We start from the raw sequence: 15389 nt of genomic DNA, 5'->3' as shown, positions 1-15389 counted from the left end.
AACAAAAAAAAAAAATACATTCAAGGGTAAATTAATTTTGAAAGGTTTATGCTAAATGTTAAAATTTACTAATCAAAGTCAAATCTAATAAAAAAGATAATGTACATTCCCATTCTGAAACTGAATCAACAGATTATTTTAGTGCGGCATCATATTTTCATGACAGACTACTAATATCATACAATGAATATAAAATGAAAGTCCCCATTACTCTATTATTTATATTAATAGCACCCAAAAGCCATGACCAGGATTGGGTCTCCATTGTGCTAGGCAGATTGGAAAGCTGTTGAGCTCTGCACTTAGCTATTTTGAAAAGACAGGTAGTTACCATCTATTCTGGTGTTTCTCTACTGCTCAGGTTTGAAATTGGACAGAAAAGAATCAACCTTAGACACTGTACTAAGAAGCCAGAGAGAAGCTCCTGCACTGGATTCCATCACTACACTGAGAAATTGCATTGAAAGTTATGGTACATTTTCAAGTGCTACTTAATATTTTGCCCGCCAAACAAAATGTAAAAGGCGAGAGAGATTCTGAATTGTTCAATAAAAGTATATCTAGTTCTCTCATTCAGCAACTGAGGAATCACTGGATGAAGGCCACAAATGTCTTCCAGTATCTTGCCAGCAACAATAAGGGTTACCACAAGACTAACAATAGAAAAGTAAAGGATTTAAAAGGTGAATAAGTCCAAAGTATTACTACTACTAAGCAGGGATTCTAGTTTTCCGTTACAAAAACAAATCCTCTGATCCAAAAAAAACCAAAACATAAAAATCCAAGTTTTTCCATGATAAAAATGAAATGCTGAACTTTAAGTTTCCCTAGCCACAATATATATAGGTATCAGTTGAACACAATGTTTTATTGATATATTTCAATTTTTTAAGATGACAGCTGGAGCTCCGCCGCTTCCTGGGGCTGACAGACAGGGATCTCCTCATTCTCCTAATTTCTGATTATCCTATCTGGCCCCGGTCCCAATTAGATCAGATAACTGGAGTTCCACAGCATATAATTTTATTTTTTCACAAAATGTAAAAACTAAAGATTCTCTGTAAAAACGCAAATTCTGCCTTTTTCTGTGGCAAACGGAGTTCTCGGTTCCCTGCTAATAATTTAGTGAAGTAAATGTACACGGTGCTTTATGAACAGAGCAAGACATTTCCTTTCTGCAATATCAAACAAGATAAAAGCTAAAAGAAGAAAGAACAGCAGCTAATGAAAGGATAAGGTAGAGACTTCAAAGTTATATTAATATGATTTATATTTAACTTAATGGTGCCATAAGCTTGTATCATATGAGTTAAGACAGTATTGGACAAAACATTTAGAAATCAAAGTTACTTGTTAGTACAATCTGTACTTCTGAAGGAATAATAGAAAAAACACCCATTGTGACTAAGGAGCCTATGACATGAATAAATATGTTGAATGAAAAATCTGAATCACAATATACTGGTATGCCAAATGTACATTTTGTACACCACCTGTCAGTTATGTAATTCAACTCAAATTTCATGTACTTACCATAGAAGTGTCCAAATCCCATGCTGATTGCTATCACCAAAGCCAGTATAATGCATCTGTTCAGGCCACTACTGAATTGGCGTTTGTGTTGCTGTTCTTTGGGAGGTTCACTGTCCTGTTCATTAGGTGCCCCGCCCTCAGATTCAGAGTTGGAGACTAGCCTCTTCTTTGCACGCCGTCTCCTTAGTGTGGGACTGGATCGATTGCTTGTTTCATCACTACTTGATTCATCATCACTAGGCTGAGGTGGAAAACCTGAAAAGTGAACACAACTCTGTAACAAAAGAATTATGAAACAGCTGCAGTTTTCTGAACTATATTGGAGTTAATTAAAAATTTATCTGCCATACCCACTAAAAGTATATTTTAGCACTTAGAACTGGAGAACACAGTACATCATTTACTGCACAAACTGTCATACAGAAAAAGCTCCTTTTTTATTTAGAATGCCATATTTGATTAAAATCCCCATTTTAGGGAAACAAGCAAAGGATCAAGACACCACTGTGATAAAAACAAGCTGTTTCATCTTACAGCCTGACAGTTCCCAAGCCTGAGAATTCCATTTATTAGAAAGTTTTACATTCCTAGGCCAACTGTACCTTTTAAAACAAAACAATGGAATATGATTATAAAAGTTAGAAAGTGAGAAATTTCATTTCCATTCCCATTCACAGAATGTGAAACGTGAAAAAACCTGAACTGTCAAACTTCCCTCTCTCATATATAAAAACCACTTAATGCAAAAGATGGAACAGAAGCTGCTAGAACAGAGGTCTACTCAAAAAACCCCACATGCTAGTTGATATGGTTTTATTATATTCTCAAAAGCAATGCACGCAACCCTCTACACCCAAAGAACCACTTCATGGAAACACTTGCAGACATAGGAGTGGAATATTTTGTATATAAAAATATATGCAGATTACAAAGTACTTATTAATACAAATAGCTTTCTATACAGCAACTTTATTTAAATGTTTTCACTTACTTTGAATAGCTATCATACCTCCCTACCACAATCTTTTCACACTTCCCCAAAAAGCCACTTTTCAACCACTCCTGCATAGGAAAGGAGAAGGCTCAGCAAATGGGTCTGTGTTCTAAGGGCACATAAGGTATGGAGCCCCACAAAAATTGTTCTATCCAGCACCATGGAACCAAAACACTTGCTGCCAATCACATGTTTTACCACCAAGATTTGAGGAGACAGGATTCTTAGTGAAAGAAATGTTATCAGAGGACAGCAACAGTTTAAGTCTTTGTGCATGTATACAGTACTAGATTTTATCGTTTGTTTACTACATATGCATAAGCATAAACATTTACTGCCTCTTGCCAGAATACCACTGACAATAAGATGCAAGTATCTCTGTGGTTCTTCTCCTAGTTAAACAAACAGGTGGTTGGCATTAAGGCCACAAACATAAAAGTCTAATTAAAATATCTTTGTGGGGCCAATATGAGTCAACATATAATTTCACTGCTGTAACAACCAAACAATTAAGTAAAAACATGCAAATCTCACTGAATAGACAAGAATGCCAAACAATGACAGCAATAACCAGACCACGCATTATAATTTAAGTTTCCTCACTGAAAATAAAACCCAAATCCTAATTTTTCAGATATAAAGAGCAGGGCCAATCAGGCCCACCCTGAGACAGATTACCAAATAGTATTGTCTGGAATACTAAGATATACTATTTTGGACTTCCATGGAAAAGTAGCGTGTTAGATTGTGAAAGAGAATTTTCCCCTCATTTGATAATACAATCCAGTTTATATCCCTGATTGAGCAATTTTTATATGCATGGGTAGGAAAAACAGGAATTTAAATTGAGTTGAACCATGTAAGCTGCTTATCCTGAAGTGCAGACACTTTTAAATCAATTTAAATTTAACAAAGAAGGTCTTTTATAGAATGGATCATTTAAGTAGATATGCACTTCGACAATTGAGGAGGAGGAAAGCAAGCATTCAGAAATGGCTCAGTCAGGTGAGAAAAAGTATTTGAACTAGAATTCAGCGTGGAGCTCAGACACAAATGCATATGTTCTGTATGTACACACCTACAAAAGGAATATTTCACAAGATAATAAATGGCTAGAAAAATAATACTTAGTATTTTCAAGGTTGGTTCAGCTAGCAGAGGAAGCCTACACATGTGGAAATTAAACTGTTCAGAGGAATAATGTATTCTTTGGCTATATCTACACAGCAACTAGACACACACAGCTGGCCCATGCCAGCTGACTTGGGGTCGCAGGGATCAGGCTGCAGGGCTGTTTCATGGCAGTGTAGACTTCCAAGCTCTGGCTTGAGTGCAAGCTCTGGAACCCTCCCACCTCGCAGGGTCCTAGTGCTCATTTTCCAGGCCAAGCCTGGAAGTCTACATAGCACTGAAACAGCCCCACAGTCTGATCCCTGGGAGCCCAAGTCAGCTAGCACAGGCCAGCCTCAGATGTCTAGTTTTTTGTGTAGACATACCCTTAACCAGCACGGGAAATTCTTTGATACACTATAGAAAAAAGGTGCGGAAAAAAAGACAATCAGAAAGAAAGGAGAAACAGCTATAAGACTTGAAAATATTTAAAGCACCAACAAAAGCACTTAATGGCAAATTTTCAATAGCACTACACTCGGATAAGAACGACACCTTCCTACAATAGCTAGGAGGATTCAGTATAATGCCATACTGCAAAATACCCACAGAAAGATAGTGGATATGAAAGATAAAGTGTGATCCTTAGAGGCAATCCTAAATATCATCTTCTGGTTATGATCATCAAGGCCAGATCTATATTAGAAACTTTTGACGGCACAGTAATGTCAATACTAATTTGATTTTTTGGTGACATTTCTGTACTGGCTAAAGCCCTTGTGTTTTTTACCAGCATACAAATGCTTTTGCGGCTATGCCTTATTTCACACAGGGAACCAGTATAAGCTATACTGACAAAAGTCCTTTTTTGCCAGTATAAGCTGTGTCTAAATTAGGAGGGTTTGCTAATATACCAATACTGGCAAGCATCTTCTAATATATACTTGGCCTAAGTACCTGCCTTGGGGAAGCCAGTTGTCCTGATTGATCATAGCATAAAACTCAACCAGAGTTTAGACAAGCAAATGAAGAGTTCACACTTGGATGCTATGTACTACCATTGGAGTAAAGAAAAAAGGTAGAATTTCTTCATGCCGACTGCTAAAATTACAAATGGCTTTCCAAACAATGCAAACATGCTCCACACACAATCAATTTAATGCACTGTACTGAAGACTTGGTTGAAATCATTTAAATTAAACATGGAAGAAAGTCTCTCTCTGACTATAGATACATTTGGACTCCAACAGCAGCCATCCAACTAACTGGTTAAGCAAATATATTAAAATACTGTTTTTAAAGTTTATTGATGCTCATTCCAAATTAAGGTACAGTCTATTTTTTGAAAAGCATATCAGTCAAATAGAGCCTAATAGTTTAGCCAAGGTCTGTAATAAAGACAGGTTTTGAGCACCTGTTTGGCACATTACCACTATAACAGCAAGTCAGGTTGGCATTAATACTTTAAAAGCACTCCATGCTAGGCACAAGCAGTCAACTTTATACAAGCTGATCAAATTTAGTCACACCACCTTGGAAAGGAAGGCTGCCAGACACATGCTCTTTCAGGTCATCACCCCATCCCCTTACACATTCTGGAATCTTCCTCAGCTTCTCCCACCAACCTTCTTTTGTATATTAAAACAGAAGAAAGATTTTAGAATTTATCCATAAAAGGAAAAATCAAGATAACAGAAAATAAAATCAGATAATGTGGAAGATTTTAAAAAGTTGATGACACTTTTATTAATAACAGTCACAAATGGGTCAGATTTTGACACTGGGCTGTTTCTCAATCTTTTGATGCATATGGACATTTATAAACACAAAGATATGGCGTATATGTACCTACTCAATACACTCTCTGCTCCCAAGTTAAAGCAATGCTTTTGAAAGTTGTTCTTTCTCGTATATTATTTTCCAAATTACAGCTTAATACTAAGAAGGGGATACAGCTTGGAATAGGGTTGCCAGGTATCTGGTTTTTGACCCGAACGCCTGGTCAAAAAGGGATCCTGGTGGCTCCGATCAGCACTGCTGACCAGACCACTAAAAGTCCGGTCGGCGGCACAGTGGGGCCAAGGCACGCTCCCTGCCTGCCCTGGCTCCAAACAGCTCCCAGAAGCAGCCAGCATGTCCAGCCCCTGTGCCTAGGGCTACGGGGGCTCCACACACTGCCCCCACCTCAAGTGCCAGCTCTTCAGCTTCCATTGGCTGGGAACCCACATCCCCAACCAGAGCCCACACCACACCTCTACATCCCAACCCCCCACCCCAGCCCTGAGCCCCTTCCCGCACTCCAAACCCCTCATCCCATCCCAAAGCCCCCCCCCCGCACCCTGAACCCCTCATTTCTGCCTCCCCCGGAGCCCGCACCCCCAGCCAGAGCCCTCACCCTCTCCTGCACCCCAGCCCCCTGCCCCAGCCTGGTGAAAAGTGAGTGAGGGTGAGGAAGAGCAAGCGACGGAGGGAGTGGGGATGGAGTGAGCAGGGGCAAGACCTCGGAGAAGGCGCGGAGCAGAGCAAGGGTGTTCAGTTTTGTGTGATTAGAAAGTTGGCAACCCTAACCTGGAAACAGTATAAATGTGTGTTACGAAAGGGAATGAGTAAGAGCATCATAGAATATCAGGGTTGGAAGGGACCCCAGAAGGTCATCTAGTCCAACCCCCTGCTCAAAGCAGGACCAATTCCCAGTTAAATCATCCCAGCCAGGGCTTTGTCAAGCCTGACCTTAAAAACCTCTAAGGAAGGAGATTCTACCACCTCCCTAGGTAACGCATTCCAGTGTTTCACCACCCTCTTAGTGAAAAAGTTTTTCCTAATATCCAATCTAAACCTCCCCCACTGCAACTTGAGACCATTACTCCTCGTTCTGTCATCTGCTACCATTGAGAACAGTCTAGAGCCATCCTCTTTGGAACCCCCTTTCAGGTAGTTGAAAGCAGCTATCAAATCCCCCCTCATTCTTCTCTTCTGCAGGCTAAACAATCCCAGCTCCCTCAGCCTCTCCTCATAACTCATGTGTTCCAGTCCCCTAATCATTTTTGTTGCCCTTCGCTGGACTCTCTCCAATTTATCCACATCCTTCTTGAAGTGTGGGGCCCAAAACTGGACACAGTACTCCAGATGAGGCCTCACCAATGTCGAATAGAGGGGAACGATCACGTCCCTCGATCTGCTCGCTATGCCCCTACTTATACATCCCAAAATGCCATTGGCCTTCTTGGCAACAAGGGCACACTGCTGACTCATATCCAGCTTCTCGTCCACTGTCACCCCTAGGTCCTTTTCCGCAGAAGAGGCAGTAAGAGAACATAACACAAGTAAGCAGGATAATGGAGCGAGGAGGAGGAGGAGGAAGCCCATGAAACTAGAGAAAAAGGTAATAAGGGAGAAAACAAATGTAAAAAAAACTTCTAACTTCGCTGTAGTTTCATACCCTTCTTCTTACATATCATGCTGTGTGACACTTGTATAAATTAGTAAGAGCTTCGACTCTACAAAATATTATACATAGTGCTAAAGTATAAGGGGCAAAAGAGTCCATTTGTGGCATGACATTGTTATTAGTCTTCTATGCCCCAAACATCAATGTATGATACTTAATTGGTTACTGAGATATAATTCCAGCTATCTCAGAGATTTGGCAAATCAACACATTTCCAAAAGGGAATATAAAAGATTTCTAAGTAAGAAATCTGAAGCATGAAAGTTAAAAAAAAATCATATAAATCCTCTAAAACATGTCAGTAATATATTTTGTATTTTAGCCAGCATGCATTTCACATTCCTATAAATCAGGAGTAGGCAAATTTTTTGGCCCGAGGGCCACATGTGCACAGGGAAATTGCATGCAGGGCCATGAATGTAGGGCTGGGGCAGGGGGTTGGGGTGCATGACGGGGCTCAGGGCAAGGGGCTGGAGTGGAGGAGGGGGTGCAGAGTGTGGCAGGCAGCACAGGGCAGGGGGTTGAGGTGCAGGAGGGGTGCAGGGTGTGGTGGGGGCTCAGGGCAGGGTGTTGGGGTGCAGCAGGGGCTCAGAGAAGGGGATTAGGGTGCAGGAGAGGTGTGGCAGGGGGCTCAGGGCAGAGGGTTGGGGTGTGGGCTTCAGCCTGACGCCACTTACCTGGATGGCAGCTCCGGGATGGCAGCAGCGTGCAGCAAGGCCAGAGAAGACTCCTTGCCTGCCCTGGCCCCGTGCCAGTCCCAGAAGCAGCCGGCACCATGTCCCTGTGGTCCCTGGGGGAGGAGGGTGGGGCACAGGGCTCCGTGCGCTGCCCTTTGCCTGCGGGTACCTCCCCCAAAGCTCCCATTGGCCGTGGTTCCCCGTTCCCAGCCAATGGGAGTTGCGGGGGGCGGTGCCCGCAGGCAAGGGCGGTGCACAGAGCTCTCTGTCCCCTCCCGCCCAGGGGCCACAGGGATGTGGTGCCGGCCACTTCCTGGAGCGGTGCAGGGCCCGTGGCACCACAGGGTGGCAATCCCATGGGCTGGATCCAAAGCCCTGACGGGCCGGATGCAGCCCGTGGGCCGTAGTTTGCCCATTCCTGCTTATAAATGCTTCCAATTTAGCACTACTTTTGAAAAGTACCATAAAACTTATGCTAGTGCAAAGTTTGAGAGGTAAGGTATCAAGAGTATGAAATCTTCAGACATTGGGGATATCTTTTCATATAGACTGAAAAGTTTCTCAAAGAGAACTATACAAGCAAGAAATAAGGCTCACATAATTTAGTTACTAAAGGAGATCCCAGCCCCGCCCTTTTTTTGTACCATTTGTACATAGTTCCTTGGCAGTTAACTACTCTTACCAGTTTCTGGTTGACAGAATGTGTATTGGCTGCTGGAGGAAGAACCCATGTTAAAATCATCTGAACCTTGAGCTTCCTCATCAACAACTGCAGCTTCTTCCTGCGTTCCAATTTCTTCTACTTTAGGTGTTTCAAGGGTAACAATGTCAGAATCATCACTATTAGCCCCAATACAGGAACCATGATCAGGCAATTTCTCTTTCTTTGCCTTAAAATAATCAGTAATATAAAAACAGGTTATTCAAACTGACAAAGAGAAAGTAGAACATTTTAAAAACAGAAAGTAGTTAATGCTTTAGGAGCAAAAGAGGAATAACAACATCTTATTTTTGTGTCTTAAAAATATTCTTTGAGCTGTACAATATATAATATACCTCAGAAACTGCCTGGGTTTCCTCCAAGGCAGCAGGAGAAGCTTCTACCATTGACACCACATCATCTTTGCTGCATTCAGCTGTAGTACAAAGAAATCTTCAATTAATGTGGGATTAAAAACATGGACTCCCAGTTTTCTTCAGTAATATCAAACAATTTCTAAAGTCAAATCATTCTTGAATAAACATTCTTCAAATGTATTAAACTTCATCGTTTAACATCCCTCTAAGAAACATCAGAATCCAAATACTTTATAACTAGGATATGATGATGTAAGGATGCTTTTATTTAGACACTCATTGCATTGATCATACTAGAAGAAACGTACATCCTAAAACATACACTTAAATTAAATTCAACATTATGTCCTCAGTTATCCAGACATTATGATGGAACATTGATAAATCTGGATAATCCAAGGACTTTTCAAGATATTGATGGACCTGACCACGCTTTGGATAATGGATTCCTAGACATTACATCAAAATTTTATTATATTTTATCATCTGGGGTTTTGCATTAACTGCGTGAATCATCTCACTGTTAAACCCATTTAATTAAAATTGCCATGAATGGTCTTAGCTTCACAATACAAATTGGAAAAAATATGTATCCTATTCAACCTATTTATAAAAAGATTAAGTAGGGTTCATATAGTTTTTTCCAATTTATATTATGAAGTTAACTTCAAAAAACATGCAAGCCCAAATTCATGCACCCAATCTAGATGTGCAAATACATGCATACAAGTTGAGGTTTGCACTTGCTTTATATATGTGGAAACCCAGACATAAATATGAATTGGGACAGGGTATTTAAAATTGGGCATTCACAAATGTGCATGCACATTTTGGAAGATCTGCCCCATTATCTTGTAGATTGCTTCTACTGAGAGGCAGAGAGGTCCAGTGGACAAAGCACTGAACTGGGACTCAGCAGGTCTGTGTTCCATTTCCATTTCTGACAATGGTCTGCTGCGTGACCTTAAGTAAGTCACTTCACCTTTCTGTGCCTCTGTTTCCCTTCCCATCATATGTCTGACAAGGTATCATCTATTTATATGGTAAGCTTCTTGGGACAGGGATTGTATTCTATCACAATTGGCTCCAATCTTGTTTGGGCCCTCTAGGCACAACCGTAACAACAAACTAAGACCACCACCAATTTGTGAAAAGTATTTAGCAAATTATTAAGTATCGCTCAAAGAGATTTCTACTGATAGTTTAACTGGTCTTAATTTCTGGATGACAGAACATGTATTGTCTGCTAGAGAAAGATCTCATGGTAAAGGCCTCAGAATGCTAAGCTTCCTCATTAACATATATTTGAGCATGCACAAACTGCAACTTTGCAAATCCTGTGTTTTAAGATTCGGCTGGCACTTCAAACTCTACACCTTGTCACAGAGACAGTGGATTCCTAACTGAAGTCCCTGCACTCCTCCCATACTACTCACATAGTTCCCATAAGCCTCATTCAATCCCTATAGCTCCACTTCGTGCTTATAGGCCCTCACATGGGCCTATAAGCACACCCCTTATCAGCTCCCTTGCAGCACTGCCATTAGGGGTCTTTGAAGCACTGATGCCTCAGCGCAGAAATACTGTGCTCTCTTAGTGTACCAGGTAGCAGAGCCACAGAGGGTGGGAAACAAAATGGGACATGGATAAGCAAAGAGGGAGAGCTCCAATTTGACAAACTCCCTATTGTTTGTTAGAGCACAGCTTCTCTCCTGTCCCTTTTGAGATCCTCAGGAGATGAAAATATGGGGGGCTATGCAGAGGGCATAGAGGGGAAATGGGGTTGTGTTGGAAAGCTTCTAAGGAGAAGGCGACCATTATATATCTGAGCTGAACCATCACCTTCAAGGGCCCTCCCATGCTGTTGCTGCCATGAATAGCATCCCCTCAATACTCAACTCTCTTCTGATGCCCCTCATAGCTCACAGCACCCCTTGCCATATCACGGCTGTCCAGCCTAGCTTCTTAAAGTCAGGGACTGGGGAGGTATACACAAGGAGTTGATCGGTGGATTCAGGGAGACAGCCTCAACTGCAGAGAAATAGCAGCTACTGGAATTTAACAGCTCCATTCTTTGTCTTTGCGGAGCTCAATTTTAGTTATGATAATAACTACATTTCACAGTATGATTTGAAAACTGTCTTATCCCCAAGATGGTAGACTGTTTAGGACAGAGAAATTTGAAGTTTCAAGGGATTGTGGTGGTTTGAGTATAAAACAAAGAGTCAGTCTGAAAAAATGTGAGACTCAGTAAAAAGTTTCAAAAAGGGCTCATTTCCAATTGTTACCTCTGGTAAACTTAATAAATCTTTGATAAAAAATATTATGGAAAACTCAATTGCTCTAGAAAGAGAGAAAGTATTAAATGTTGATACAAAATTCAATAATTAAAGTATAAAATGGAAGGACTTTCATTCTGCTTTAAGCACAAATCTCAATGCAATCTTAACACAGAGCCACTGAGGCACCTCTATACTACCAATTAGTTGAAGTTTATTTAACTAGTGATGACACACAGTGACAGCTCAGATTTATGGTAAGTATGATAAGGATGGGCAATTGAGTGTGTTGTGCTGGCAGATTTTGTGTTGACTTGTGAGAGTGGCTAATGAAAGTGTTTACTGCTTTGAGGGACTAAATGTGTTTAGGATTATTATGTGTGCTGGTTGTGTTTTACTGGAATATTTGTGTATGCTGATTGTGTTGCATCTGGGGGTTTAGCAGGGGTTATTGTGTGTGATAACTGTGTTGTAGTGTGCGTGGTTGTGTTGAGTTGCATCGGGGGGATGCTGGGAGATCTGTGTTGATTTGTGTGGGTGGCAAATGAGGGATGTATGCTACAGCGAGGAGTTGTTTGTGTTTCAGATTATTGTGTGTGCTGACTGTGTGGTTGTGTTGATTTCTGTCTGGAGGGTTGTATTGGGGGATTTTGTGTTGTTTTGTGCAGGTGAAGAATAAGGGGTGGTTGTGTGGATTTGTGCAGGTGGGGGATTGTGCTTGGAGACTTCGTGTTTTGCATGGGCTGCGCTTGGAGATTTGTGCTGACTTGTGTAGGTGGTCAATAAGGGGTATGTACTGCGGTGAGGGGTTCTGTGTGTTTGCAATTATTGTGTGTGCCGGTTGTATTGTTGTGTAGGTGGTTATGTTGATTTTTGTTTCAGGGTGGTTCTGGGAGATTTGTAAGGGTATCAGATGGGTGCATGGGTGTAGCAGCCTGGCCAAGTAATCCACCATCTGTGCAGTCACCCTCATACAAACAATGAAATTAGCAAGCAAATTAGCTGCAGAGGAAGGGTGGTGATTGTTTGAGTTACCTCTGATATCACAATGGTCTACTCTAGGTCTCTTGGCATGGCATAGATACATGCCTTCTGTAGCTGTACACTGAACAGATGTAATTTATAAAGTCAGATTGGCTCAGAACTTATAAAAATTGGATGTTACTAGTTCACAAAACCCAATGATGATTCAGCCTGGGAATATGCTGAACAAAAAGAAAAAACGAGGAGTCCTTGTGACACCTAAGAGACTAACAAATTTATTTGGCATAAGCTTTCGTGGGATATAACCCACTTCATCAGATGCATGGAATGGAAAATACAGTAAGCAGGTATAAATATACAGCACATGAAAAGATGGAAGTTGCTTTACCAAGTGGGGTGTCAGTGCTAACGAGGCCAATTCAATTAGGGTGAATGTGGCCCATTCCCAACAGTTGACAAGAAGGGGTAGCTCTCAACTATCCCTGTAGCTGCTCCCAATGCTTCACAGTGACTCCACAGATATTTTAGGCTTCAAAGTGACATAGTGACATTACTGAATTCTTATTTTAGATATAATGCACATTTGCTTCTAAATTATCCTGATTTGGCATATGACATAATTAAGGAATTTCAATTAAATCATGATTTCTGTATCAGTAATTGTATTGCTATCTTCCAACTATACAAATAGGTACTCTTCGTTAACATGCCTGAAGTAATGATTCAGTAATATGCGCCATACTAATTATTTCACTCCCATATACACATTAAGAAGTAATATATTTGTAATGCTAGTTACTGAAAGTTGTCCACAACACTGATAAAGTAGTAATGCGACAGAGGCCTATACAATGTACTGTTTTTATTAAGGTGTACATATAGAATATCTTGGACAAAACTAATCGCTACAACAGAAGCCTTGCATATTTTATAGAATAGCTCTGCTTTTAATATCTTACCTCTCAAATCAAATGGTTGCTCTTCTTTCTCCACTAAAGTAGCATATTCTTCTGAAGCAAACTCAAGATTACTATTTGTTCCTCCATTTTCAGAGGTCACTGTCTCTATATCAGACCCCTGAAGAATAGAAAGCTTTAAATTATATTTGCTGAAATTACAACATTTTTATTCTAAAGTACTTGAAAAGGGTTACAGAAAAAACAACATGAATAACAATAGTGAACAAAAATAACAGACCAAATTGAAAACTGGCAATCTCTAAAACTAAACAAAGTAGGGCTGTCAAGCGATTAAAAATATTAATCATGATTACTCACACTGTTAAACAATAATAGAATATCATTTATTTAAATATTTTTGGATGTTTTCTACATTTTCAAATATATTGATTTCAATTACAACACAGAATACAAAGTGTACAATGCTAATACAAGTACTGTAATGCAATCTCTTTATCATGAAAGTTGAATTTACAAATGTAGAATTATGTACAAAAATAACTGCATTCAAAAATAAAATAATGTAAAATTTTAGAGCTTGCAAGTCCACCCAGTCCTACTTCTTGTTCAGCCAATCGCTCAGACAATTTACATTTGCATTTACATTATTTACATTTGCAAGAGATAATGCTGCCTGTTTCTTGTTTACAATGTCACTTGAAAGTGAGAACTGGCGTTCACATGGCATTGTTATAGCCAGCCTCACAAGATATTTATGTGGCAAATGCACTACAGATTTGTATGTCCCTTCATACTTCAACCACCATTCCAGGGGACATGCATCCATGCATGATGGGTTCTGCTCGATAACAATCCAAAGCAGTGTGGCCTGACGCTTGTTCATTTTCATTATCTAAGTCAGATGCCACCAGCAGAAGGTTGATTTTCTTTTTTGGTGGTTTAGGTTCTGTAGTTACCACATGGGAGTGTTGCTCTTTTAAGACTTCTGAAAGCATGTTCCACACCTCATCCCTCTCAGATTTCGGAAGGCACTTCAGATTATTAAACATTGGGTTGAGTGCTGTAGCTATCTTTAGAAATCTCACATTGGTACCTTCTGTGCGTTTTGTGAAATCTGCAGTGAAAGTGTTTTTAAAATGAACAACATGTGCTGGGTCATAATCTGAGACTGCTATAACATGAAATAGATGGCAGAATGCAGGTAAAACAGAGCGGGGGCCATACAATTCTCCCCCAAGGAGTTCAGTCACAAATTTAATTAACGCATTATTTTTTTAACGAGCATCATCATCATGTCCTCTGGAATGGTGGCTGAAGCATGAAGGAGCATATGAATGTTTAGCATATCTGGCACATAAATACCATGCTATGCTGGCTACACAAGTGCCATGCAAATGCCTGTTCTCACTTTCTGGTGATGTAAATAAGAAGAGGGCAGCATTATCTCCTGTAAATGTAAACAAACTTGTTTGTCTTAGCGATTGGCTGAACAAGAAGTAGCACTGAGTGGACTTGTAGGCTCTGAAGTTTTACATTGTTTTGTTTTTGAGTGCAGTTATGTAACAACAAAAAAAACCTACATTTGTAAGTTGCACTTTAATGACAAAGAGATTGAACTGCAATACTTGAATGAGGTGAACTGAAAAATACTATTTTTTTGTTTATCATTTTTACAGTACAAATATCTGTAATAAAAAATAATATACACTTTGATTTCAATTACAACCCAGATTAATATATATATGAAAATATAGAGAAACATCAAAAATATTTAATACATTTCAATTGGTATTCTATTGTTTAACAGTGCAATTAAAACTGCGATTAATTGCGATTCATTTTTTTTAGTTAATCGCGTGAGTTAACGGCGATGAATCGAGAGCCCGAAACGAAGTGTTACGGTACAGAAGATGGAAGAAAAAGAAATGTAAAAACACTAGATAAGGTACTAATTAGAGGAAGGAAAATATGTTAAAGGATGAGATTTAAAATTATTATGAATGAGAAAAGCAGAGGAAAAGAAATGTAGAAAGAGAAACCATGATACTTATAAACATCAATAAATTGACAATCAGGCTTGGCACCTAACTGTTCAAACTCGGTAACTGTACCCTTTATTTGTTTGGAGTCAGTTAAATTATCCAAATGTTTTATTTTGCTAAAAAAAGTAGAATTTAGAAAGATTAAATACATGGTCTTTATTAATGTAGATATCTTATTCTGGATCCCTTTTCGCCCGCAACAAAATGAGGCTGAGGAGTGGGGTATGGTTAAACTTTAAAAGCCCAACATTAAGTCAAGCTAAACACAGTAACACAGAGACAAAGGAATATAATAAAAACAACATCATTTTCAAAAACCAGAAGA

The 15389-nt window shown here is 39.8% G+C and overlaps 1 protein-coding gene and 1 long non-coding RNA gene across 10 annotated transcripts in view; one reads left to right on the top strand and one right to left on the bottom strand.

Moving 5' to 3' along the window:
* The window catches only part of CCPG1 (cell cycle progression 1), a 65975-nt gene that overhangs the window by 19846 nt on the left and 30740 nt on the right, over positions 1-15389 (bottom strand). For 7 of the 9 annotated variants that reach the window (XM_073303804.1, XM_073303799.1, XM_073303801.1 and 4 more), the window contains 5 exons: positions 13062-13179; positions 8819-8898; positions 8445-8652; positions 5170-5265; positions 1534-1788 (listed from right to left, as the gene is read on the bottom strand). In XM_073303804.1, the coding sequence (XP_073159905.1) occupies positions 1534-1788; positions 5170-5265; positions 8445-8652; positions 8819-8898; positions 13062-13179 (757 nt within the window). The remainder of the gene's footprint in view (positions 1-1533; positions 1789-5169; positions 5266-8444; positions 8653-8818; positions 8899-13061; positions 13180-15389) is intronic. The other 2 variants (XM_073303803.1, XM_073303805.1) reach the window with 1 other exon arrangement.
* Positions 366-15198, top strand: LOC140894918 (uncharacterized). The gene is made up of 3 exons (XR_012153994.1): positions 366-683; positions 6920-7019; positions 14871-15198. It is a non-coding gene; the product is annotated as an uncharacterized lncRNA (long non-coding RNA).

This window comes from Lepidochelys kempii, chromosome 10 (genome assembly GCF_965140265.1).
Source record: "Lepidochelys kempii isolate rLepKem1 chromosome 10, rLepKem1.hap2, whole genome shotgun sequence".
Classification (NCBI taxonomy): Eukaryota; Metazoa; Chordata; order Testudines; family Cheloniidae; genus Lepidochelys; species Lepidochelys kempii.
Note: the sequence above shows the minus strand (reverse complement) of the source record. Positions and strands in the feature narration are given on the sequence as shown.